At 44.2% G+C, this 26,070-nt stretch overlaps 1 protein-coding gene across 1 annotated transcript in view; it reads left to right on the top strand.

Annotated features, from left to right (window-relative positions):
* Positions 1 to 26,070, top strand: part of SCN5A (sodium voltage-gated channel alpha subunit 5) — a gene marked incomplete at its 5' end in the record, with an annotated part of 185,797 nt that overhangs the window by 100,052 nt on the left and 59,675 nt on the right. The window contains one exon of the mRNA XM_082015636.1: positions 15,061 to 15,531. Within this exon, the coding sequence (XP_081871762.1) occupies positions 15,061 to 15,531 (471 nt within the window). The remainder of the gene's footprint in view (positions 1 to 15,060; positions 15,532 to 26,070) is intronic.

Here is a 26,070-nt window from a genome sequence, read left to right as displayed (position 1 = left end):
AGGTACTATACGGTGTTCATGTTGAATATATACTAAAATCTCCCAATTTTTTTTCCTGCAATATCCATACAGAGGAAAGTAGATCTTTTTAAATACAGCCAAAATCCTAATAAAAGTTGGTGTACAGAAGAGGAGCGAGCTTTTGCTTCTGATGCAGCTCAAAGGAGGCTGAAAACAAAAACTGGACTACATCTCTTTTTTCATCTGTGAAATAAGGAATTCCCAAAAGCAATAATTCAAACCAGATTCATTGGTGGGCTGTGACAGATTTTGTCATTTGGTGCAGATTTTTATCCGTAGAATTATAAGTTTTGCTTCTTGATCTATAAATGAGTCACTGGGATGTATCAGAGAGGAATATAACCTGATAATAATGCTAGTGCTTTTCCATAAGTATGTATATAAGGGAATATGAAACTATCTCCCATTAACCTTCATGGATGTGGGACTTATTAGAAATCTGGAGGAAGAAGAATGCTAATACATTAGTTCAATCAACCTGCCCCTTGGAAACCATCCTTATGCCTTTAGTTCTAATTGTGTTTCCAAGTAATTTGCTCTGAAAATATTGCTTAAGCATTTGCTCCATTATATGAACTGTTGACAAAATGAAATATTTTTAATAGCATCCACCATATATATATGTACATAAGTATATAGATGTATTATTTGTGAAGATGATACTAGTGGATTGTTTGTTGAGATTTGGTTGTAGGCCAGGGATGGGAGGAGACATGAGTTTTCAAAATAAAAACTGTGACCCTATTAGTATAGTAGGCATCAGTAGGGTAAAATACTACCTGTTTTCTGTACTACATCTGCCCTTGGTTAATAGCGTAAGCAGGGTTTTGTCAGTAGTTAAATTCTTTTTAATAGCTGGGTAGTTATTAAAAATCTAGAAGATACTGAGTCAAATTTAATTGGACGAGAGTGTGCAAAGGTAGGTACAACTAAATGTGTCTCTTTTTATTAATGTCACTGTGAGTTGTCTGGATGTCATTGAAAGGGTAATGACAACAGAATTCTTCCTAGCATGTGTTGAGAGAAAGGCAAGGTTTTAATGTTAAAATAGACCAGATGGTACAAATTCAATACATTATTCATTACTCCTAAACATCTTATACTTTTATTTAAAAAAAAGCAGTTAAAAATATAATTTTTCCCCACCAAGACTAAGCAGTGAGCAGTTCATTCTAACAGTAACCTCTAGAAATAGCTTGTTAAAAGGGATATGTGAAACAATCAGCCAGTCATGAGAGCCTTAACCTTCTTAGGAGGTGTATGGTATTTAAAAGAGACTGGAATTTATCTTTTCCATGTACAGTGCATATTCATATCTGCATTTCTCCAACTAGCATGTATGTGGCAACATGGTCTGTGGCTTCCAAAGGAAATATGCTGAAGAATGTATTTGGAAACTAAAAGTGGTACACAGGATTACATGCCACATCTAACCCTGCTTTTTTGTGTCTTATTGAACAGTAAGAAGTTCCCGTGGTCAAAGAGGTCCTGCTTTTGGTCTCCTGCTACCATCCCAAATTTCTTTCTGTTCCCAAAAGTCAGCTTGCTGGCTCTTACTCTGTTAAACTTCTCTAAATCCAATAAAACCACTGGCCCACATTTGCCAAGGAGAATCTCCAACAGATACGAATCTACTCCATCGATTTTGTATTACTGCAAATGGTACAAAGGAAAGGAGAATCAGATCTGTTGTTTTTTCATCCCTCTTAACATTTTTATTTTTTTGCTGCTATTTAAGTCTCTTGTTCTATTTCTCTGTCTCCAGATTTCATGTGTTATCCTTTTTTCTTCCTGTTTTCTTTGGGTAATCCCTAGCCAAACTCCTGTTTAAATTAGTTCTTACTGAATATGACCCAAACCTGCCCTTCCTTTATTTTTCTTCTACCTAAAATGTATTTTCTTTATTTTTGGTCAACTCTGTCCTTGATTACATAATTCCCTCTTCGATATTGCCACATATCTCTGCTGTAATCTTCCTGGTCTCATGCTTTGAGCAAATCTCCTCCTCTTTCAACATTCTTTGGCTTTCTGCCTTTCATGACATCTTCTGCAAGCTCCATCTCATCGTGTATCTTGACTTCACCCTTCCCAATGCACAAGCAAATTCCCAGTCTCTGTCCTGAAGCCATTTGAAATTCTTGTGGTTATTTCAATGCAAAAGTGGGTTTATTTTTTGACCAAGCCAATTTTTGTGCAGAAGCTCTGCCTTCTCTGTGTGACTGTCATATTTTCTCGGGAAATGAGTACATGCTAACTGATAGCAGGGTTTGGACTGAAGTATATTGTTAAAAACATTGATATTTTCTGTGCTGAATTTTCATACAGATGAAAAGAGGCATTTACATTTGTCAATACAGGCTGGGGGATGAAGGGATGGAGAGCAGCCCTGCCGAGAAGGACTTGGGGGCACTGGTGGATGAAAAGCTGGACATGAGCCGGCAATGTGCGCTCACAGCCCAGAACACCAGCCGTGTCCTGGGCTGCCCCCAAAGCCACGTGGCCATCAGGGCGAGGGAGGGGATTCTGCCCCTCTGCCCTGCTCTGGGGAGACCCCCCTGCAGTGCTGCGTCCAGCTCTGGAGCCCTCGGCACAGGAGAGACATGGACCTGCTGGCGCGGGGCCAGAGGAGGCCCCAGCAACGCTCCAAGGGCTGGAACAGCTCTGCTGGGAGGACAGGCTGGGAGAGCTGGGGGGGCTCAGCCTGGAGCAGAGAAGGCTCCAGGGAGACCTTCCTGCAGCTGCCAGGGCTTAAAGGGGCTGATAAGAAAGATGGGGACAGACCTTTTAGCAGGGCCTGTTGCAATAGGACATGGGGGAATTGTTTTAACCTGAAAGAGGGCAGATTTAGACTAGAGATAAGCAAGAACTTTTCCACAATGAGGGTGGTAAAACCCTGGCCCAGGTTGCCCAGAGAGGTGGTAGATGCCCCATCCCTGGAAACATCCCGGGTCAGGTTGGACGGGGCTCTGAGCAACATGATCGAGTTGAAGATGTCCCTGCTCACTGCAGTGTGTTGGACTAGATGGCCTTTAAAAGTCCCTTCCATGCCCAACTATTCTATGATTCTATGATTTTTCTCTTTGCTGCCTCCTCCCCACCACTAGTTCCCTTCTCTTTCTGGCCCCTCACATATACTCATTTATTGCAGCTGCTCGACTAAGAGCACTCTTACACTTGTTGTGCTACAAACTCACTCATATGGGTGTTTCTTCCAGAAGGACTTCCATGTCCCTTCTCCTCGCCTGTCTCCCACATCTAGCTGTCATGCCACTCCATTTCTGGGGGGTTCAGCAAGTGCAAAATGCCTGCTGGTATCTCTCTGCTTAAAAACGCAGGCAAGTGGCTGCATCTATAAACTCGAGGGCATAAACTCGAATATTATGGGTGTCCCTCCTCTTTCTTGGTTAACACATTCCCTGGCCACCCTGTCCCAGCTGGTGCTCGAGCATTCAGGGGACAGCCCTGGCTGGGGACAGCAACCACAACGCAATCCTGCCTGGGGGAAAAGTGGGGAAGGGAAGTCAGCTGCTTACCCTCAGGGATGGAGAACAGGCCTTGGCTTGTCTTTGTTTACTACTGCAGATGCAATTTTTAGATCATAAAATGGACTAGCTGCCTAGCTCTCGGTTTCTTTCTTCTCTCTAGCAGACTGGCAGTGAGCATAAACTCATAAAAATGCTCTTATGGACAACTTACACCACTGACTTCCTCCTTTGCTTCCCCAAATTTATGTCCATCTTGCACTATTGAAGACTTTGAGTAACCCCAGTTGCTGGGATTTCAGCCAGGCACACAGAATACAATTAATAAATAAAATAATTTTCAAATTTCCACATCAGCAAAATACCTTTATATTTCCTGATATAAAGAAGATAACCAAAGATGAGGTCATCGTGCCTGGAAAGATGATGATGATGCGCTTTGATGATGCGCACAGACTTGACTTGAAGGATGCTGGTAGCCAGTCCTTCACGAAGTGCTTTTCTTATATTTTTAGTAATGTTTCTCTGCAAAACACAGCTCAGAGCCAGCTTTATCCTGCAGACATACACTGTGGGAAGAAAGGACATCCACCTCCTTCCCTTCTTTGCAGAAGCATAAGGGTATCTCTCCGTGGCTGTAGGAAGCACTAAGAACCTGCAGACGCAGCCACAGCTAAGCCAGAGACCAAAGGGGACGGGCTGCTGACTGGGGGCACATGGGAACCAGGAGCAGATGACAGCAAAGGAAATGGGTTGCTTTTCAGGACAGCAGTGAGGCGTGCGGGTCAGCACCCCTGCCTTGCAAATACAGGGTGCCTCTCATTTTGGCTGTGTAGCCAGTACCACCGCTGGTAACCCTCCTGCTCTGTTTCTCTAAAGAGAGAGAGGATTTTGTCCTGCTTTCGAGTCATCTGTCTTCTCCAGCAGATGTATGAGAAAGCTGCAAGCCCAGTCGTGCGCTGTGAAGGCTGGAGATTTTGTACTGTGCAAAATTACTAGTAGAATCTATTTTGTCGCTTTCCTGAAAGAGGCCCTCCCGCCTGGCAGACAGCCCTGGCACTCCGTTCTGCCCTCCCGGGAATCGGCACTTGCAAAATGCAAAAAATCAGAACCCCATTAAATCACCCAGATTCACTAAATAGGCATCCTTTTCACATTTCATTTAATGGGAAAGTGTGATTCTGTGATGGATGTCAAGTTATGATATCAAACCTGGGAAACGGCTTAGAAAGTACCATTTGAAAGGAACTAGTATTCCCCTCCTCCTTTAAAAAAAAAAAAAAAAAAAAAGGAAAGCTAATATTTGTTATTTCTTGAATCCCTTATTTAATTTCGTAGTCTCTGGGCCTACCCTTATATTGATTTTGCTTTGGTGTAATATATTCAATGCAGGGAAGTTGTTCCTTACTGTAGCCATTATCAGTGTTTTTCTTTTTCTGTTATTCTGTTTCCAGGGTTTTTTTAATCCTTTCATTTCTTTGTGGCTTACCTTTCCCCAGATGTTTTCTGCCATGTGTGAATGGGAATTATCTCCTTCTCTTGATCTCAAGTCCTGACTGTCCAAGGGACATGATGGCCAGTAGCTGATTGAGTGCAAAACTAAAGGCAGTCTTTGGTCATGGTTGGGTCTCCCCCTCTCGAGGGAGGTGTAGGATCTGCGTTTTAAAGAGATGACTTCAATTTTCTTATAATATCCTAGAGCTCTGATGGAGCTCTTGCTATGCTGGTGAATTAGTGTTGCTTTGATATCTGATGAAAAACCTGCAGGAACATGTTTGTTTCTATGCTGTGGCTTTAGTAGTGGGAAGAATTTATCTGCCTCCACTCACCATCCCATCCTACTCCCTCATCTAGGACTTGGAGACTAAGATTATAAATATCCTACTCTGCCTTGACCAGTTAGTGTCCTCCACATGAGCCCAGCTGTGGTGGGTTGACTTTGGCTAGGCACCAGGTGCCACCAAGCCACTCTATCACTCCCCTCCTCAACAGGACAGGCAGGGTGAAATTAGGATGGAAAAAAAATAACCAGACACGTGGGTCAGGATAAAGGCATTTCAATAGGCAAAAAGCAAAGGCCACACATGGAAGCAAAAGAAAATTAAAGACTTATTCTCTGCTTCCCATCAGCAGGCGATGTTCAGCCACTTCCCAGGAAGCAGGGCTTCAGTATGCATCGCGGTTGCTCCAGAAGACAAATGTCAAAAAAAAAAAATGAATGGCCCCACTCCTCCTCCTTTCTCTTAGCTTTTATTGCTGAGTTGAAATCATATGGTATGAAACATCCCTTGGGTCAGTTTGGGTCAGCTGTCTTTGTTATGTCCCCTCCCAAAATCTTGCCCACCCCCAGCCTACTGGTGAGGGAGGAGTGTTGGAGAGACAACCTTGATGCTGTGCGGGCACCGCTCAGCACTAGCCAAAACACAAAGGTGTGTCATCAACCCCTTTCTAGCTACCGATACAAAGCACAGCACTATGAGGGCTGCTATGGGGAAAATTAACTCCATCTCAGCCAGACCCAATATGCCAGCCATGCAGGTTTAGGATTCTGGGCAAAACCCACTGACCTTAAACTTCCAAAATTAGTTTTTTTCTCTTGTGCCTAGTCATTGTGTAGCAATTGGTAGAGAGGCCAATGAAGTGATGTTTGCATACAAGTAGTGAAAATATTCCAGGGATAACACAGGGTGTTTCTCACCTATCATCACATCTTGCTGGGAGCAGCAATAGCAAAAACCCCCAAGTGTGTATGGTCAGTCCAAGCCTGTGCAGTCTGTCCTGCTCTCAATTTGTCTTGACATCCTCACCACCATGACTGCTTAACACTTTTGTCAATTTATCACAAAAGTAATTGTCTCTTGGCTTGTAAGCAGGAGACTTTCTGTAGTTTCCCTAATGCTTTTGGGGTATGTTGAGCCTTTAATATTATGAACACAGCTGTCTTGCTTGGAGAGGTTTGCATCTGGACTTATCTGATAGCACTTTTTGTCTGTCTGAGAGTGGTTTCAGAAGTCCACAGCAGCTCTGATGGAGCTCTTGCTATGCTGGTGAATTAGTGTTGCTTTGATATCTGATGAAAAACCTGCAGGAACATGTTTGTTTCTATGCTGTGGCTTTAGTAGTGGGAAGAATTTATCTGCCTCCACTCACCATCCCATCCTACTCCCTCATCTAGGACTTGGAGACTAAGATTTTCAGATCAGGAAGTATGTGGTTTCCAGAGACTTATCTTCTGATACTTCTAAGGGACTTGCTTTCAAAAAACACTGAAAGTCATCAGCTAAAAAAAAATCTAAATTCAATTCAATAGTTCTTGACCAGCACATGCAGCAGTACGGCTTGTGTGCACGTTTATACCCACCTAGGTGGATAACACATGAAAAAGACTTGGCTCCATGAGGGATCCACCAGGTTGTGGTAAGAAGTGTCATAGTTTTTCTCAGGTCTGTATTGCAGAGTAACAAGGACATCGGTCCCCTCGCCCTGCCTGCTTTTGGGGTGCTGCAGGGGCTGGGGGTGAGGAGGGGCAGAGGCCAGTGGCTGCTCATTGTCAGACGGGAGGGGGGAAGATCCAGGCTCTCCTCCCAGTTCAGCCTCCCTCTCTGAAGAGCCGTTTTCGTCGTGTGGTCCAGCATGTCAGCCTGGCAGCAAGAGCAATGTAGACATGGTGCCCTTTACCTGCCTCCCCCTCTCAAAAGGCTGTACCCATGTCAGCTCTGACATATCCCGGTGCTTGTCCGGCTTGATGGCTCCGCTGAAAACAGGGAGGGGAGAATGGCAGCTTAAAATGACCTCAAAAAGCTTACATGTCACAAAGGTGCTGTGAAGTGTGCTTAATGGGCTTAATCTACCCTTCCACCACTCAAAGATTTACTCCCATGTAAAGTGGCAAGAACAGCACCAAGGAATCTGCCCCATTAATTATACATACCTCTTTAAACTCTGGAACGAGAAATAGGGTGGCCGTTCCCCCCACCCAGGCACACACCGTCAAACGTGGGCGAGCAGAGCTGCCGTCCGGCATCTCGTCTCTGCCGTGGACTGCTTAAAGTCAATCGGCTGCACAAGAGACCGCTGAAACTGCGGGGGAACATAATGCCAATACCCGAAGTGGAGAATGGTCAGCAAAACTCCTCGCCTTATGGTAAATAGCACAAAAACACTAGTGGGCTGGGGGGGCATTCATCTCAGCCAGTTTCTAGAGTCTGTTGTGCAGATAGCTACAGCTGCATCAGCCACCCTACCTCTTCTTCACAGTCAACGGAGAGAAAAGGCACTTCTACTCCTTCGTTTCACCTCACTTGGTGCAGCCATCAGTTGTAGGATGGCACACGTTGGGCTCACTCTCCTCTGACCACATGGATTGGACCTAGCCTGTCTGTAAAGGGAACCCCAGATGCCTTCGGCTCCCCTAAAGGGAGCGTGAGCGCCAGCCGTGCCCCAGGGCTGCGCTCTCCACGACGCTGTCTGCGAGCGCAGCTCTGCCCAGGCGGGGAAATGCACGTGGTAGCTGAGAGGCTGGGGGAAAAAATCAGGCCTTGTTCTCTTCTTTCTTAGGGAAAATGGAGGTCATTCACACGAAATCTCTGAAGTTATAACCACTTTTGTATTTGCACATGAGAGAAGTATTCCGACCATATTAATTCCACTTTTTCTTTCCTGTGGTGAACATGCACTCTCATTACAATCATAAAGTAGTTTAGGGATCTTACATGGGAAATAGGCTGAAGTTGGTGCTTTTTTTTAATTAAATTTCATTTACTTATATTTAAACAGACAAAGCAGTTACTTCGCTGAACAGATTAACATGGAGCTGATAAGAAAAAATTCCTGTTGCAACAAACACGTACTACGGTGCCCCACAAACTCTCGTCTACAACTGCTAGCCTGCCTTGGGAAGTCTTATGGCTGCAAGGCAGGAAATCTGTATTCCCATTTCCATGTGTTTTCCTAGCTGATCTTGGGCAAGAAACATGAAGGAGGTCAATCCTGCTCTAACCTGTGTTCTCGACCACAAGGACCTCATGCCATATTTGTGGTATCATTATCATTTCTACAGTGAGAAACTAAGATATCACGAGAATGGGATTACGAGATTGACTACAGGATAGAGAGAAACTGGGCTGGGAGGATATAAGCCTCTTATCCAAGCACATATAGCTAAAATAATAGAAAAGGGAATATAGAAAATAACTGATCATGTAAATTGCTTTTTGCAGGAGTACTCGCTCTTGGTAAACTTTGCCCTGGGATGAAAATGTACAAAGGATTGGAAAATACACTTCTAAGGAATGAAATAATCCCCCAGTAGCAGAGAGATGGACTAGATGACCTATTACTGAAGGTCCGTCTTAAACTTAGGTGTCACACTTCCTTGATGCAGTGAAAGCCCCTTTATGAGCAGTTTTTCTTTGCAGCTTCATGGATTTTGCTACAGTAAACAAAATAATTGGTACATATTGTATTAGGCTTCCTAGAAGTTATCAAGGTCTTCTCCAAAGAGAAAACTGCATCTTTCCCATCTGTGCTAGCCAAAGAAGAGTGCAGATGTCCACTGCCACCAGAAAACAAACAGGAAAGAAGAAAATCAGTTTCTTCCACTGGTCAGAGAGTGCCTGAAGAGCTTCTTGTTGGTCTGTGTCTAACAGGCACTGCCAGGGAAGTGGGTTTGAATAGGCTGAGGTGCTGTTTTAGCCACAAAAAATATTAGATGAGTAGCTAATGGTCCTGGCAGGTACCTCACCATGCTGCAGTGTCTGAGTTTTTCTATGCAGCTGAGTGACAGCAATGACAATGTGCTGCCACAGGGATACAACCTGTTTTAACTGCTTTCTTTTGTGTATGACAGGATTCACTGATGGGGCATGTTTTCTGCTTTGGACCCTGCTCTTGTAGAAAAACCTGCTTAGCTGGCTTCTAGGAGATTCCTCTTCTTCTTGTACCTGTGCTCAACTGTCCTTCCTGTCCTCCATCTCCTGCAGATGAGAGGACAGCACACATCTGCAGTTGTTTGAAGGGTCCTGTGGATTTACAAGCAAACAAGTGCTCATGAGAGCAGATCCTGAACTGCTCTGCTCTATGAACCCCTTGTAAGGGTGATCACATCTTTGATTCCAGCCTGCTAGGATTTGTCCTGTGTAGTCTGGGCAGATGAGAATGTCTGGCCTTAGGTATAGAATCACAGAATCACAGAATCTTTGGGCTGGAAGGGACCTTTAAAGGCCATCTAGTCCAACCCCCATGCAGTGAGCAGGCACATCATCAACCAGAGCAGGTTGCTCAGAGCCCCGTCCAACCTGACTTTGAATGTTTCCAGGGATGGGGCATCTGCCACCTCTCTGGGCAACCTGGGCCAGTGTTCCACCACCCTCATTGTAAAATAATTTCTTGCTTCTCTCTAGTCTAAATTTGCCCTCTTTTAGTTTAAAACAATTCCCCTGCATCCTATTGCAACAGGCCCTGCTAAAAAGTCTGTCCCCACCTTTCTTATACGCGCCCTTTAAGTACTGGAAGTTGCTACTCACTGTGAAAGTTCATTTAAACTTCATGCACAGGAAAGGATCAGGGATTCGAAAATCAAACTCACTTGTTTTGTTAGCAGTGTGTGGTCAAGACAGGTCCCACTACAGGAGAAGCTCGTATGAGATCCTCTGCAATCAAACAAGCCCAGCTGAGGACCTCACTTTGAAGATGGCTTAACCCTGCCATCGAACGTGTGCAGATGCAACATAATTTTTGCTTCTAGCTAAATGAAATACAGAATTATTTTCAATCATCTGCTAAGAAATGGCCTTAGACTTTGCAGTGGGTTTTCAGCCTATATTCAGCAGCAGTGCTGAGCAAGGTGCCAAATGCCCTGCGTCTGGGTGACGCCAGTGGGGGTGCAGGGCAGCCAATGCATTGCTGAATCAGTTCACAGGATCACAGGAGAATTGCAGGGCTGCGTACTGTTTGACTGAATGACAGGTGGGAGGTTAAATACATAAGTATTTATATCCCTTCATTTTTGCCAAATCAAGGTAAATACAAGAATGGAAGGGAAATGAGGGAGTAGTCTTTGTAGCTTTGTAGTCTGTAGTAGCTTTGGCTCCAAAAGTGTTTTAACTTCAGCACCAGAGTTTGCAGACGTATTTTCAAAGAGGGTTTGATGAGGAGGTGTCATCTGAAAGTAAACTGTCTGTTTTGTTCCTGTGCTGCCCAAAACAGAAGGAGGCGATGGAGCTGAGGTGTTCAGACTGCAGCCTACCATGGCAGCATATGTGGCTCCCAGCCTCCACCAGCAGCCCCTGCCTTGGGTTCCTTGGGGAGGAGGAGTCCTGCTTTCCAGCAGCCTGCTTTCTCCCTATGGCTGAGGAGCTAGGAATTAGCTTCATGGCTTCATGCCTCTGTGCTCTTCACCTGTGACAGCCACAGAATTGGTGCAGCTCTTTGCACAATGCCAGGCTCGCTACCTGCATGCTGCAGCTCTGCTCAGGATGGGGCTGAAGCATCCTGAGCTCTCTGCTCACCTGGTGAAGATCGCCTGGTTATAAAGGTTGGCCACCACTGGCCTGGAGCATGGAGTACCAGACTGACACCAAGAAGGACCTTCTGGACACCTGGCTGGATTTGACAAGTCATGGATGATGTTTTTTTAGTCATATGATTTAGTTTTAGGTAGTCCTGTGAGGAGCAGGGAGTTGGACTTGGCGATCCTTATGGGTCCCTTACAACTTGAGATAATCTATGATTCTATTAGTTATTTGGTCTGCATCGGTAAGTGCCCTAACTTCAATCTAGCAGTGAGATACTAAAGCAAAGCTAGCCTAGGCTTCCGTAGGCACCACCAGAGTTGGTTCAGCGCTTCAGCATCTCCTGGGATGCCAGACTGCGTCCATCATCTACAGACATCCTAGGAAAACTCCTTCAGCTTAAGCACCTCAGGGAGGCACCTGATATTAGGCTGGATGAATCTGATCATTTGTGCCTTATAACGGCATAACCAGAGCCACTAGCTTTGGAAAGGCATGAAGAGAAAACAAGCCTATGAAAGCGTGCTGTCTTGTCCTTAGGGCAAATGGTTAACATCATTATGCTAAAGGAGGTGGGGTTTCTTTTAGGGCATCTGTCATTTGATTCCTAACCTTAAAGACCAAAAAAGACCTGCTTTCACAGTCTGGCTGCTCGGTGTCACTGGAAAGCAGAATTCTTTCTGAGGGGACCCATACAAATCTGCCATTGTTTTTGAAAACTGAATTAGTCTTTAGTTTGCTTTTACTTAAACTGAAAGCATTGTGTGAGCAACCAGGAGGACTGGATATTATTAGTAACCTTTTACTGGAAATGTGGTGTGTTGAGCACATATTTTTCTGGAAAATGCAGTGTACAGTGAAATAGGGGGAATAAGTAAACATAAAGTGCTTATACAGCAGCTCACTCTATTTAACACCCAGCAATACAACTCTGAGGCTACCTGCTCATAAAGGAAGGAGGGAATGATATTTGAGATTTATTTTTGGCTAAAAGCTTGAAGAGCAAATAGCTCTTTGTGCAAAATGTCAGCCGTATTTCTGGGAAGCAAACAGCATTGCCTTAATAATCCATGGTAAATAATAACACTAAGAATGTTACCACCTATTATATACACCTGCAGGTGTATCTGGATAAACTTATGTAACTGCAGTTTGTCATCCAAAATAAATACAGAAAAGTAAAACAAGGCATTTCAAAAAAGTTATTCTGTGAACAGCAGAATTAACAAAGTATAGGATGAAATTCAGCCTCAGATAACAAAATTTGGTTGCCTACAGGGAGGTATTCATGTGTGGAGAAGACACCTGAGCTACCACTATGGTCTACAGAGATCTAAGGCTTGACTGAGTTTTTGTCTAAAGCCACTGGCGATACTGCAGGGTATCCATCCTGGCCTCCAACCAGACACGGATCTCCCATAATAGTGTGTTGCCTCAGCCAGTTGCCTCAGGACGACTTGGGCGTGCTAGGGTCAGCTGGCAATAGATGACTACATATTGGCAGCTGCATGCGGCTGTAACATCGTCACCTGTATTTTGTCAGGCTCTATTGTCTACTTGATGAACCTCTTTTGCCCCATTACACCCTCACGCTTTGGTGTCTGAGTCTGGTCACAGCTGCCATCCTTGAAGCGTGATTCAGTTCCCTAAACACCACTACTCTGGTTCCTGCTGCGACATCCCATCGTGTCCTGGTTAGATGAAAGCTGCAGCTTTAGGAGGACACAAATCTGTAAGTCAGGTGAAGATGTCTCAGATAACCTCAAAAAACTGTAGACACCTCTGTTAAGGTAACTGAATTGAACCTGTAAAGTCCAGAAGATTTTTATTCTGGCTTTCTTTATCCCTTCCCTTCCTCCAGCTCCTTCCCATGTCCCTAGGTTGCCACTGAGAAGGATACACATATGCTGTGGCTTGTTCCAAGCTTTATCTGCACTGGTGGCCTGGGCAGTGTCTCTTCTTTACCCACATGCTCATTTTCAGGATGCTTGTAGAAAAGTGGTTATCTCTGAGATCTCACCCCTCTATCAAATTTGATTGAAAATGGCTAAAGTGATTCTGCCAGTGACGACTTCGCTGATGGGCTCCCACCTGCCTGGCAGTATGTCCACTACTCTGGTTTTCAGCTACCTATCAGACAACATCACTTGTGCTACCTCTGAGTGGGATATGTAATGAAAGACTGGTTCATACCAGACCCACACAAGCTGTCAGGGACACTCCAGTATGATGGACCAGCTAAGAAACAATTAGCTTTAATCCCACTTGACTTTAGAGCAGGGTAGTGCTCAGCGCAGCAATAGTTTATTCAGCAATACATAGGACACGGGCATCTGCTGTGCTACCAACTGCTTTCATTTATAATCACAGTGATTGCAAAGAGTGCTTTACAAAACCGTATTGACAGGACACTTCAAATGCAATGTCACTAGAGTGATTAAGACCAGGCTAGTTTTCAAAATTCCAACTCATATATTCTGAATATTTGAAATAAGGGGGAACAGGGTGGGAGTGTGATAGCAAAAGCTTGTGGCTCTTTGGTAAGGCCCAGTACCCTTTATATTGTTTATTTTGGTCTAGTAGTCTTTATCGACTTAAAATATTTTAAGAGGTCACAGAGGAAATATCTTCACAAAGTCCATTTTACTGCTAAAACAGCAGAAGTTCTGCAGCAGTGATCTCCCTTGCAGTGCCACAGAGCTGGCACCCACCACCTTGTACAGGCAGCAGTTGAGTTGATATCAGGCAATTTGGTCCTAGCTTATTTTGGGTAAATATATTTTAGCTGATATTGGTTTCAGTCACCTTTTCCCCATTACCACCATCCCAGGCACCTACCTGCGGTGTGAGCTTCCTGCCCTTGTCAATCTGGCACAAAAGCTGTAATTCATTCCTTCTCAGACCACAGGCAGGTGTAACATCCCATACACAGCAGCTGGTGATCAGCCTGCAAGATGTATTACTGGGAAAACCCTTCTAGAAAAAATTGGTTTTATTTATTTGATATAATTTTATATATTGGAGAAGAAAAAAAAAAAAACCTAGAAGGTAAAAAGAGGTTTAAGTCATTAAATATGTCACGTGGATGTGTAGTTGCGTCTCATCTTGCAGCGAACTACCAGCAAAGATAGACAGTTCTGAAGTTGCAGGAACAAGAAGGAGCCAACTTAGGGTCTCCAGTTCAGTTTGGATCTTCCCATACATCTGTGAAAATCTTCAAATATTTTTTTCCTGATGAGTAGCAGCAGCATGTCCAGGCCCAAACCTGCTTTGGGGGTGAGCCCTGCTCAGATTTAGCCACATTAATCCTGAGTGTGATGGCTTGTTTGTGCCTGGAGGGCAAAGGTTTTGAAACTATATGACCTATTAGGCGTTTATTCACAGTCACGGTAGATTTTCTTCATGGCCCAGAGGATATTTACATCAAGAATATCTGTGAAAATACATACAAATGTTCAGAGATGTTTCCAAATATACTATTTGTAATTAAGTGCCATGCATATGAATATCATTATATGCTATGAAATATAAACAACAAGATTCACACTAAGCAAAAAACAAAAAGGTCCTGAAAATGTTCTTCCTATAGTCTTTTTCTACATGTAAGCAGTACCTTCCTGGATGCCAATAAGTGTTGCAGTTAGTGATTTTCTCCAAGATGGAATACTGGCAATTATAGGAAATTCATTGTACCACCACTTATGGGAATATTTACACTATGTACCTTCCAATGACAATTTTATCCCATATTCTGCTTCTGAGCTTTGCCTTTTCTTTTTTGTGTTTTGGGGTGCTGGAGGGGAAAAGGGAAAGTCGGAGTGCGTTATAGTCCATGCTGAACTTCTGCACCTGATATGAAAGTGTTTGGAAATGTCTGCACTCCTCCTTTTCCCACTGAAATCACCTGTAATTAGAGGCAGTTCCATGAACACTGGTGGTGTTACAGTGGCACAGATTAGATGAGACTCAGACCCTTCTCCTTCCAAGACCAGACATTTGTCCTCCACAATTAATCATTGATTTCCTTTTAACTTCATTGGTTTCAGGTGCTCAACCTGTTCCTTGCCTTGCTACTAAGCTCTTTCAGTGCTGACAACCTCTCAGCCCCGGATGAGGATGGAGAGATGAACAACCTGCAGCTTGCTTTTGCTCGGATCAACAGGGGTCTTCAGTACGTGAAACACGCGACGTGGGATTTCTGCTGCAACGTCCTCCGGCACCCCAAGACCACGGCTGAAAAGAAGGCAATGATGAAGCTTGCTGCTCAGAATACAGGTGCCCTTAACAACTGTGTGAACAGTCATACAACCGCTGAGCTTGGCAAAGACATGGAAAATTACAAAGAGAACCGTGCTGAGGATGGGATGAGTAAAAATGCGGAGAAACACCTAGGAATTACAGACAACGATGATTTTATGACCAACCCTGACCTGTCCATTTGTGTTCCTATTGCTGTGGGAGAGTCAGATATCGAGGAGGAAGATGAGGAGCAGAGCACCTTTACGGAAATGGAGCAGGTAAGCAACTAAAATGTTTGCTAGCTGCAGCTTATCAAGATGGCCGTTGTCCCCACCCTTGCTCTGGATCACGACTCGTGATGCAAACGTACTATGGCCTAATCCTGCCTTTGATATGCTGTTAACTTCAGAAGAAGTTACTCCCACATATCCAAGAGCAAAATTCAGTCTCCAACAAGGGGCATTCCCTTTCTTTGTATCCTTTGTGCTTGTCTAGATTAAGTCTTCTAACCAGAGCAATTAAATCCTTTCTCACACAGGAGCCTGTTTTTTTTTCTTTCAGCTGAATCATGGGAATGTTACAGAACAAACCTCAGGTCCTCTGACTATGGCAGGGATTTTCTCAGTGTGTAAAAATGGGCAATGGCTTGTTTTGATTTGTGCAGCAAGAGTCAAGGGCCAGGTAGCTCCCTTAAAACTAGGAGGCAGAGGCTGATATGACAAGGCACCAGAGAAGTGAGAAGATATGTAACTGTATACATTCAGACAGTTATTTGTCTGTTCTTTGGTGTGACATTGCTGATTTTCGTATTCCCCAGGGTACTTGGTAGTAAAGGCTGAAAAATTCTCTGTGGTTCAAAGTGTTGGTGTAAAACGCAGAAGAAAAATCTTCATCGGAACACTTTTCCCTCTTTCCTTCTCCCCCTTTCTACCACCTTTATCTCTTGGCTCCACGCACCTTATCGAGTTAATGTTTTCCAGATCCTCCAGCCTTGATCCAGCGTCTTCTGAGAGCCGCAGAGTTCAGCAGGCACTGGATCAAAGCTCCTGTTTCAGGTCCAGCTGTCAGGAGGGATCCCCGATCTCTCGGTTAAGGGGAAGAAAGTTTTGAAGCAAAACTGTCCTTAGAGAAGGGCTGTCCTAAAACAGCCCCGCGGAAGGACTCTGTGTCAGGAGGTGGGCACTATCGGCTGCTAAACGTTAATTTTGGCTGCTTCATTGCAGAAGCCTTTTCAGTGTTAGTGCATCCTCTCACCAGCAAGTCTTACACATTGACCATCCTCTTGGAGAGCTGAAGGGCAAGAGGTCAGAACATTCTATCATCAGACCCCACTGTCAGATAGACACCTAGGTGACAAAAAAAGAAGTCTGAAGTTGTTGGTAAACACTTTTAGGGGCTTTTTTGTATCTGTTTTAAGGAATATTTTTATTGACATGTCCTGTGGATCAGTGTGGGGAGCATGGATAATATGTATTTTTTTCTTTGAAGTGCTTTCTATTCCCAGCATTGTATTAGTTAAACCTACAAGCAGAGTACGCTCAAAGTGAAATATGAATATAGTAGGTGGGTTTCACAGTATTAGCCGATTTGCAAATACTGACTCGTATAAATGTGTTTAATAATGTATGAATGTGTTTAATTCTGGAGTTTTGGTTCGGTTGTGTTTTTTTTTCTTTTTGGCCTTTAAAGATATCCACACCTTTCTGCTACATTAGACAGAAGGTCACAATTTTAAGAATTCTCAGATTTTTCCTTCACAGTGCAAAGCAAAAGTTTGTTGAAATTTTGCACGCGATCTGGAAGCCTGTGTTTGTGTGTGTGTGTGTATGCACAGGTGTGTATGTGGCATCACTGTATTCCACCTTCCTCAAGATAAATATCCACGTTCACAATTGCAAGATAAACTGCAGCATAGAGCATTGAGGGTTGAGAATTTTTACATCTTACTGTACCTTTAAATTACAGAAATGTGGATTTCTATTTAGCTGCACAATGTGTCCACGTAGGTGCTGGTGTGTATATCAGTAGACGGGTCAGGTAGCCACCCATTTTATGCTGTACAGCAAGTAAATGTGGAATTAGACCTTTAGTGAGACCTATTAGAATCACAAGGGAGAGAATTGATGCAGAAAACCAGGCATTTTCATGAAATGGAACATTACGAATAAAACTTGATCTGAAAATACTAAGAAAATTTCTTCAAATTTTTTTCTATAATATTGAAACAGTGTCATATGTAATATAAACACCGAGGATTCAGAGTGAAACAAAATAGGAAGAAAGAAAACCCAGTAGGAGAAGCAAACCAAAATACTGTTTACACACTCTATCTTTTAATGAAATTTTCAATAAACATTAGAGTAACATTGTCACATTACCACCAGCTATTTGGATTGCAGTGGAATAATGTAGTTCACTGCTAGCATGTGCATTAAATAGAAGGCTTGGAGTAGAGAAATGTATTAATTAGCTTCATCACTAGTGTTTTCCAGGCTTTGACAAAGAGCTGCTGCAGGTCACTGCTGTTCCCCTGTGCACAGCCCTGATCAATGGTTTTCAACATTTGTCTGCAGGCCTGAGGGGTCTACTGCTGAAAAGGTCCAAACAAGAATGAGTTCATATAGCCAGCAAATAATTTTATCAAACTTCTAGAGAGGAAAACGTGTGCATGCAAGGGGGTTCCAACTCAAAGACTCAAAATACATCGGCATGATAAATAAACAAAAATAGGAAAAAGCTCAACAGCAAAAAAAAAAGGATAATTACGTGATGAGCTTTGCATTTGCCTTCCTGCTAAACCCTACTAAATTTGCACAGCTGTAAATGTCTCCATAAGGAGCACAGCCATGAGAAAGCAGATCCCAAACAATCCAAAGACGTCTCCTTTTTAATGGCGCCCATTCCAAAGATGTATGGTCTCTGGACCCTCAAAAACCTCTCCTGATCACCACATAGGTTACTGCAGAAGCAATTATTGCACCTGGAGGTTGGTATGAAAGCCCTGGGTATACGGTTGTGGGCATTACAGCATGCTAACCTTTGTACCCAGGGCAGCCCTGTGGGACTCCGGGGAATAAACTTTCCCACTCACTCCCAGATGTTTTAATTCTTTGAGCCCCAGCTCTGTGGGGGTCCTTACCTCCTTCCCTCTGGGATAGCCATGATTACCGCGGCAGAGCTCGCGAAGGAAGAACAACGTGAACAAGAGCAAAATTTACATGATTGCACTGAAAGGGCACAATTACGGTGAAATATCTTTTTGTGTGGAGGGCAGCATACAGAAACGAAACAAGAACTACCAAGGGTACGCTAAACATTCAAATCTATTCTAACTTTCCCGTAATTATAATCCATATTTTTACATATTTAAATATTTTAGCAAGTACAAAGAGAATGTGTATGTATATTTACTTCTCAGGAGAAGACAATGTGCCCTGCTTCACTTTAAAGCTGCTGGCTGACCTGGAATTTAGCAGCCCTTTGGCAATATTGCCAGATGCTGCCTTCCTCCTTGTGCCTGTGGATTTTGGTGCAATAACAGGGGAGAGGAGGTGAAAGGAGTTGCATAAGCAGGGAGTATATGTATGCATGCCTCTCAAGTGCATGGTAAAGTAAACCTACAGAATCCTTACATGTCCTCTACACTTTCTCTGTCAGTTGAAGATCCTGGGCCGTATTCTGTTCATCCTGTGCTCACATCAGTCTGGGCTCATCTGTCAGGACCGAGAGGCTAAAGGGAGGCTGGTCTCAAGCAGAACCGCAAAGCTGTTGGTCCCGATGGGGTATTTTAGGGTGATGATCAGCTCAGCTTACAGCTCCTGTACCAATGCCGGGCTCTTCCCGGAAAGTCACAAAACTACGCTGAAGTAAGCCGTCATGGCTATGAGAAATGAGGCCCACAGTGTTACACTGCAGCAGTTTGAATTTCAGATGATGAGAAACCCTTCTGTGACTGCACATTTTCCTCCGAGTAATAGAAATGCCTAAGTTTAAATTTCAGCTGCCATTTCTATTATCAAAGCTTACACCGGCAGCAGATGGCTTCTTGAAGGCTACCAATTTGTGGCACTGTCACTGAGAGGGCTTCGAAGGAGTGAGCCCACCCGATAGCTTCTAAATCTCCTTCGATTACTGAGATACAAGTGAGATGCTCTGCTGGCTTGGAGAGCCAGGAGCCCACACATGTGGTGAAAGGACCAGGAAGAAAAGCTGAACAATAAAAGTCAGCACAGGTGCAAGAAGCTGGCCAAAGAGGAGTGAGGCTGAGGAAGGTTCGCCTTGAACTTAATTAATTTCTCTTTATTGTGTGATATGTGTATTGATGCCAGTCACTGCAACATTTTCAGAGGGGTTTACCTAACCCCCTTCCTTGTTCTGTTCATGGTGCTGGGGAAGTCGCTCCTAGTCTGCCCACAAGATTTTTTCAGGATTTGTTGAAAAGTTTAACCTTATAATGAGAACAAGAATAATAACCACAAAAAATACCATCCACCCAGTCATACTTCAGACACGGTGTCCAAAGAACCTTCTATTACATGAAAATTGTCTTCCATTTTTCTTCTGTCTTTGAGATGTATAATTCTAATTGTCCTAGCAGGAAAACAGCTCCCAAAAGCTCAACAGCAACCACAGCAAGACGTTGGCTGCATATTCTCAAGGTTCTTTGGGGTTCTCATTTTGGTTTCCTAGATGATTGAGATGTGGAAATTATTTTCTTGAACCTCTGTAGGGTGTCTTGTAATTCCTTATAAAGACCATCTTCTCATATGTGACGTCACCTTTCAGTCTCCTGAAGGAGGGAGAGTTATGGACAGTAAGGCGATGGGACAGTTCAGTGTGCAGAGTCCAGCTCACCTGACCCAGTGGAACCTACCAGAACTTGCCTGCAATTTAACTACATTGAAAGTTTCATACGTCAGAGGTATTCGTACTAATTACATTAGACATGTGTCCAAAGTTGAAATCTTCCTAATTCCTACTTTAGGAATCTTAATCTTCAAGGTCCTCACAGCTGTAGTGCAGAACGGTGTGTGCCTTTTTCACAGTGACACCATTTTATGGTTCCGAGAAATCCCGTGACTGATAGACTTAGAGGAGGTTCCAGATGAGTAACACTGGGCTGACATCCTGAGCCAGTGCCCAAAGCACAGCGTCCTGCGCTTCTACCGCTGAACTCCGTCTTGTTTCTGTTACCCCAGGCCTCAGTGATGTCCAGGTCTTTCCGCACACTGTCTGGATCCTTTTCTGGATTGATGAGTTCTGACAGTCAGCAAATTTTACTAGTGCAACCTAAGAAAATGGCTCTACCCTTTCCTTGTCGTTTGAGTCAGCCCAACGGGGTTGTTATTGCTTTCTCCCCTTTCTTAAACCTAGTTGCTACATATCCCGCCTTACTCAAACTACTGCCCTCGACTCTGTCTATAGCATGCCACTGAGAAGCCAGTGCACGCTGGTGGCCAGCGGCTCCTGGCCACACCTCACGCTCGCCCCTCTGCCGTGCAGAGCCAGGCGCGGGTGCTGCCCTCCGCAGAGATGACGCGTTTGTGTCCTGGCAGGCAGCGCGGTGCCGAGCCGGCAGCGCTGGCCTGCGCGTCTGCAGAAAACGCCGCTATCGATTCGTTCCGGCGGAGCGGTAACGGGGTCACACGGCAAGCGCTGGCCGCGCGCTGCCCGGGCCGAGCGCTCCGCCGCTTCCTACGCCCGCCCGCGCCCGGCGGCCCCGTCCCCGTGACCTGGCGGGGCATGCTGCCTGTGGGACCCGGGCCGTGCCTTTCGTTGCCTCCCAGGGCTTCCCAGGCTCCCACCTAGACCCCTCCAAGGCAGAGCGCACCTCTGCTGCCATGGCCCGGCGGGCTGAGCCCGGGTCTCCGCAGAGGACGCGAGGGGTGTACGTTGCCTGGATTTTGCATGCCAAATGAGTGTTCGTTGCTCCAGGGCACACCTTGCTTTCTCAGGCGTATTCACTTTTTTGGGGTTTTTTTTTTTTTTTTTTGCAATTGGCAGTTCTCCCCTCGTGTATACCCTTGTCTGGGCTCCACCAAACACATCTCCCAGGTAAACCGGTCTTCCAGAATTTATATGAATAACCTCTTCCATACACCTCGACGACAGAGCCACAATCTCCCGTCAATGGTACAGTTTCTGTATTGCCCTGAACTGGATCAAAACCCCAAGCTTTTATTCTCTTTATCCTCATATGTAGTTCAGGATTATTGTCTCATTTTATTTCACTTGACAAGGTGAAACTGTTTCTGATGGCTTTTTTTTCATGTTTCTACCACTAAGAGATTCATAGTTTTGAGATCAGAGAGGACCATTGGGATCATCAGGATTTAGATTTCTCTTAACACTGAGTCAAAGACTTCAACCACTAATTTCTGCACAGAGCCTGTAAGTTTATTTTAGCTATGATACATCATTTGTAAGACAGAGAAAAGAACAAAATGTCTCACCACCAGCATCTGGATCCACATCTGTTCCCTTTGTATACAGTAGAAATTTTACTGTACAATTTCTGTGCATTACGGACCTGCTCCTAGACCCAAAGTGATTCTGGACAGTCAATAGAATTATTCCAGGCTGACGTAAGTGTAGCTGAAATTATTGAAAATTGCTATAAAAGTGCCAGTGCATAAAGATTTTGATATAAAATTGTTTGTGACAATGTCTTATGTTTCTAATAATTCTAACATCTATAAATCAGAGATTACCATGAAGTCATGTGTTTATTTGACAGGGTACATTAATTTCAGCCTTTTACTGCAGGAAATATACTTTATTGTCAGGAACCGTAATGCCCTTTCAAACAGTATTTACATTCCATCTGTTTTCAGTTCCAGTCTGTGGGACACATTCCATTTTAGTGCAACTGGATAAAATACCTTTGAATTCTGTTGATGACTCCCCAGTTCATACTGGCAGGAGAGTGAGCCCACGTGTATACATGCATGCAGCATGCGATAGCTCTTACAGCGTTCTTCTTGTCAGCTTTATTTTGGCAAATATTTTTATGATCGTTAAGGAAGACAGCAGGGCTTTTTCATTATTAGTATTATTATGTACATAGTTTGCCTGGATTTCTCCCTTTTGTATGTTTTGCTTTGCATTTCTTGAAAACCGCATAGATTTGCTAATTATTTTTAGCAATAAAATAGAATATATATGTATTTATTGTCTTCAGAAGGATAGCAGCAAGGCCATTAGAAAGACACAAAGGACTATAAATCACAGCAGCAAATTTAAAGTCTTCATCTTTGCTTCTACACATAGAAAGGCATCTGTCTTTATGTTTTTTCAGTAGTATGGGGCAACAGGAGAAGGTTCCATGTCAGATCTCTGCTGACGTGATTAGAGTAGTCACACTGCAAACAAAGGTTTTCGGGTGCTTATTCAGTGCGTGGGGGCAAGGAAATATATTTCGCCACGGCATAATGCCTAAGGTGCAGGAAACACAGGGAGCTGGTGGAGGGAGAGAAAGAGAGGGGAGGAAAAAAAAAAACCTGGCATTGAAAGAGCCGATATCAGGCGTAGCGGACCTGACAACATGCATTTGGACAAGTGCCCAGATCGTGGACTACGCGTCAGTCACAGCCTACCGGCTGCCATTTCCCAGTATCCATATCCGTCCCTGGAGCAAAATGCTGCCCAGAAATGAGCATTTCTCAGTGTTTCTCCCTTTGGTAAAGAAAATGCCGACATTTAACATTCTGGACAAAATGAAGAGCAGCCAGTTCCGCAACAGCTCCTGTGCCAAGTGCGACAGGGCATGCGTGTGTCGGGGGGTTGAAATTACTCCCATTAATTATGGTCCAAAGTAACAAAATTTGAAATAATGGTTATTTTGTTGCTATTGCCTGCAATAATATGAGACTTCCTTAATGATAAAAATATTAACGCTTTATTTGGGTGAAAGGTTCTGGGTTATTTCAGGCACTCTCACTCACAGCACTTTGAGGCAAACTTCCAAAATTCAAACTTCCACCAGAGGAGCCCATTAGTTTGAGTTCTTCATATTATACTGTGGAGAGACCCCAATTACCAAAAGAAACATAAAGCAGATTGTGATTAAACTTCAAAATGCAATTTAGCAGAAGGTATTAGCTTGAACTCTGAACAATGAACACTTGCGAAACACTTTCACTGCCTATTTAAGCTTATTGAATTGATAACAGGCTAAATTAACTTTGGCAGTCCATCTTTTTGCCAAGTTCTCCCACTTAGACTAATTTTAAGCGTCAACCCTTGGAATAACGAATCTATGTTTTATTATGGGCAGTGTGTTGCCTGGTGTGGGAAAAGATCTTAGGCCAGCAAGGCAGAAGCCATGAGAAATAACGTGCCTTGCTCCTCCATGGCCAGAGTTCAAATGCTTACCATGTTCTGCGTTACTCCAAGGAGGGGTACTGCTGAACTGATGATTCCCTCCTTGAGGGACAAAGCTCGGCGAAGCATCCAGCGCTTCTGCAGAGACCAGCAGTTCGTGGCTGTGAAGATCTTTGGCGAAGTTTTAGTTCACCTTTATTCAAAATGATAGAAAATACCAGGGCAGGCTGGTTCCAGGGGAGGTTTTACTGTTAACAGCCTTAGCTGAGCAGCTGTGGTTTCTGGCCAGCCTTATCCTTCACCATTCTGAATTTTAAGGGCCAGATTCTGGTAATTTTCTCCAGCTGAGTACTCGCAGGTGCATTATTTTTTAGAACAAGTACTGCACTTTGCTTCCAAATACCCTACAACTTTCAGGGGAAAAAAATGTGTTTCCGAGGTCCACCAGGAGGAGATGTTGAGTGTTTAGCTACATAGGTTCAAACTACATATGGCATTAACTCTGACAGATGACAGCTCAGTTGGAAACTCCCCTGGGACCTGTGGACACCCAAGTAGAGGGGCATAATTTCATCTACTGGTACATTCACTGGGAGCTGGGCAACAGGCCTGTGCTGTTTCTGAACTTGGAGACTATTGTGTTTAATCTCTTTTGCCCACATTGCTCTTCTGCATGCATATGTTAGGGGTTTGGGTTTTAATAAACAGGGTCCCTATAAAGGCTGAGTCATCAAGAAAAAGAAAAAAAATCCAGGTGTAGTCATGTGGCAAATACGAGCAGCACCTTCTACTTCTGATGTTTTGCTACTCGCTTGGCACCAGATTGTTTCCGTCTTCTGCACAGATGCATGGCAAGAGAAAAGACTGGGTGGGGTAGATAAGGGCTGAAAAACTGAACAAAAATCAGTCTGCTAAGGTAGCCCTAGCGTCTGGTTGTTTCTGCTGAAGTGGAATGATGGACCAGGTGGCAAAGGATGGAGAGTGGGGATGACCGGTCTCAAATAATCAGTTTAGACTTTCCCTTTGCAGTTTTCACACTCTCTCTGAGGAATTTGCAGGTCTTAAATTGTGTACGTGTGTTGCAACCTTAAGGAAGGACTTCACACAGTTTACATCAGTATTGCAAACGCTGTAGTCTGCTAATAAAATGCACTTGTAGAGGAACGTGGTATAACAAGGGTCCCTTCTGCGTCTTAGCTACAGTCCTAGCACTGTGGTGTGGTATCGCTCCAGGTTTTCCTCTGATTTCTCATTAAACCAACAAGCAGCAACTCTGCTTTACAGAAGCAATTTTTCAAAATGGGTTAGAGAGATTCTCAAATGTGCACACTTAAAATTGACAGCTGCACACCAGCCCTCTTTTATTCCATCAGGATAAATGATATTAATCTTCCCCTTCTCATACTGAGGAAGCAAGGGGATTTTCTTGATGTGTTTGATGATTTTTCTTCTCCTGCTAAACGTGCAGGAAGATAAATCCACTGATTTTATTGGTGCTACAAGGATTAACATTTACTTGTGAAAGAGGAGAACCAAGATCATAAATGGTCTGTTCTGGTAGTAAGAACCCACGACTCATTTCCCCGGTTCGTGGTTATTTATTTCTGTCCCGTTTTAGCTCAGATTTTTCAAGGCTTTTCAGAAAGACTGAATTCAGCATAGCTGGGAGTTGTCAGCCCGACAGCTCTGCAGACTGTAGCCTCCAGTTCCCTTCACACACGAAAGAGGTGCCGCCCAGGCAGTAACGCAAGCTCGCCGCGTTTCAGCAGCGCTGCGACCTGCTTGCTTCCCCACTTGTGCAGAGGTAGGAGAGAAACGGTTCAGTTTTCACGATCATTTACTTCTTGGCTTCTTTGCAGAGGAAGGCTGCCAGTTACTAGACGCACACTAGAAAGGATGCCAGTTGCTACCAGGCACGGTGATTTTATGAAATCCATAGCTGTCTGCAAGGAGGAACGCAAACATCAACAATTATTTTACAGAGTAAACAGTCCTCTCGTAACTACGCGTGTCACACTGCTGAACTGGGTTTGCTACGCATGAAAAGCTCCTCAGACTCCTCTTATGGTTTTCATATCCAAAAACTGGCTATAGGAAGCTTTGCAGGTTAAAATATGTTATCTATTAAAGGACCAATTGCTGCTTTCTTGAGCTGCGTTTCTCGAGGAGGCTCAACTTCATAGTGTCCATCATCTATGAACGGCTAAAGCGGAGGTATTTCTGTTGCCAGCACCCTTTGGTGATGGTGCCTCCTCTGACGGGCAGTGCCTGGTGGTAAAGCAAGGTCCCCCCGTATGGCCGAGTGTGTGCAGACTGCTATGTGGGGGACCAGGACAAGCCTCCGCTGCTCTGAGTCTGCACCTGGAAATGTCCTGACCAGCTCGGTCCTGGAAAGTGACCACAGAACCTGGACATCCCTCAAATCCCATTAGTGCCTCAAAATTGGTCTTCAAAGAGACAGAGGGACGCATGAGTCCGGTGGGGATCAGAGAGGA

Source organism: Phaethon aethereus, assembly GCF_964289735.1.
Source record: "Phaethon aethereus genome assembly, chromosome: 2".
In the NCBI taxonomy this organism is placed as follows: Eukaryota; Metazoa; Chordata; class Aves; order Phaethontiformes; family Phaethontidae; genus Phaethon; species Phaethon aethereus.
The sequence above is the reverse complement of the archived record's forward strand: the minus strand, read 5'-3'. Positions and strand labels throughout refer to the sequence as shown.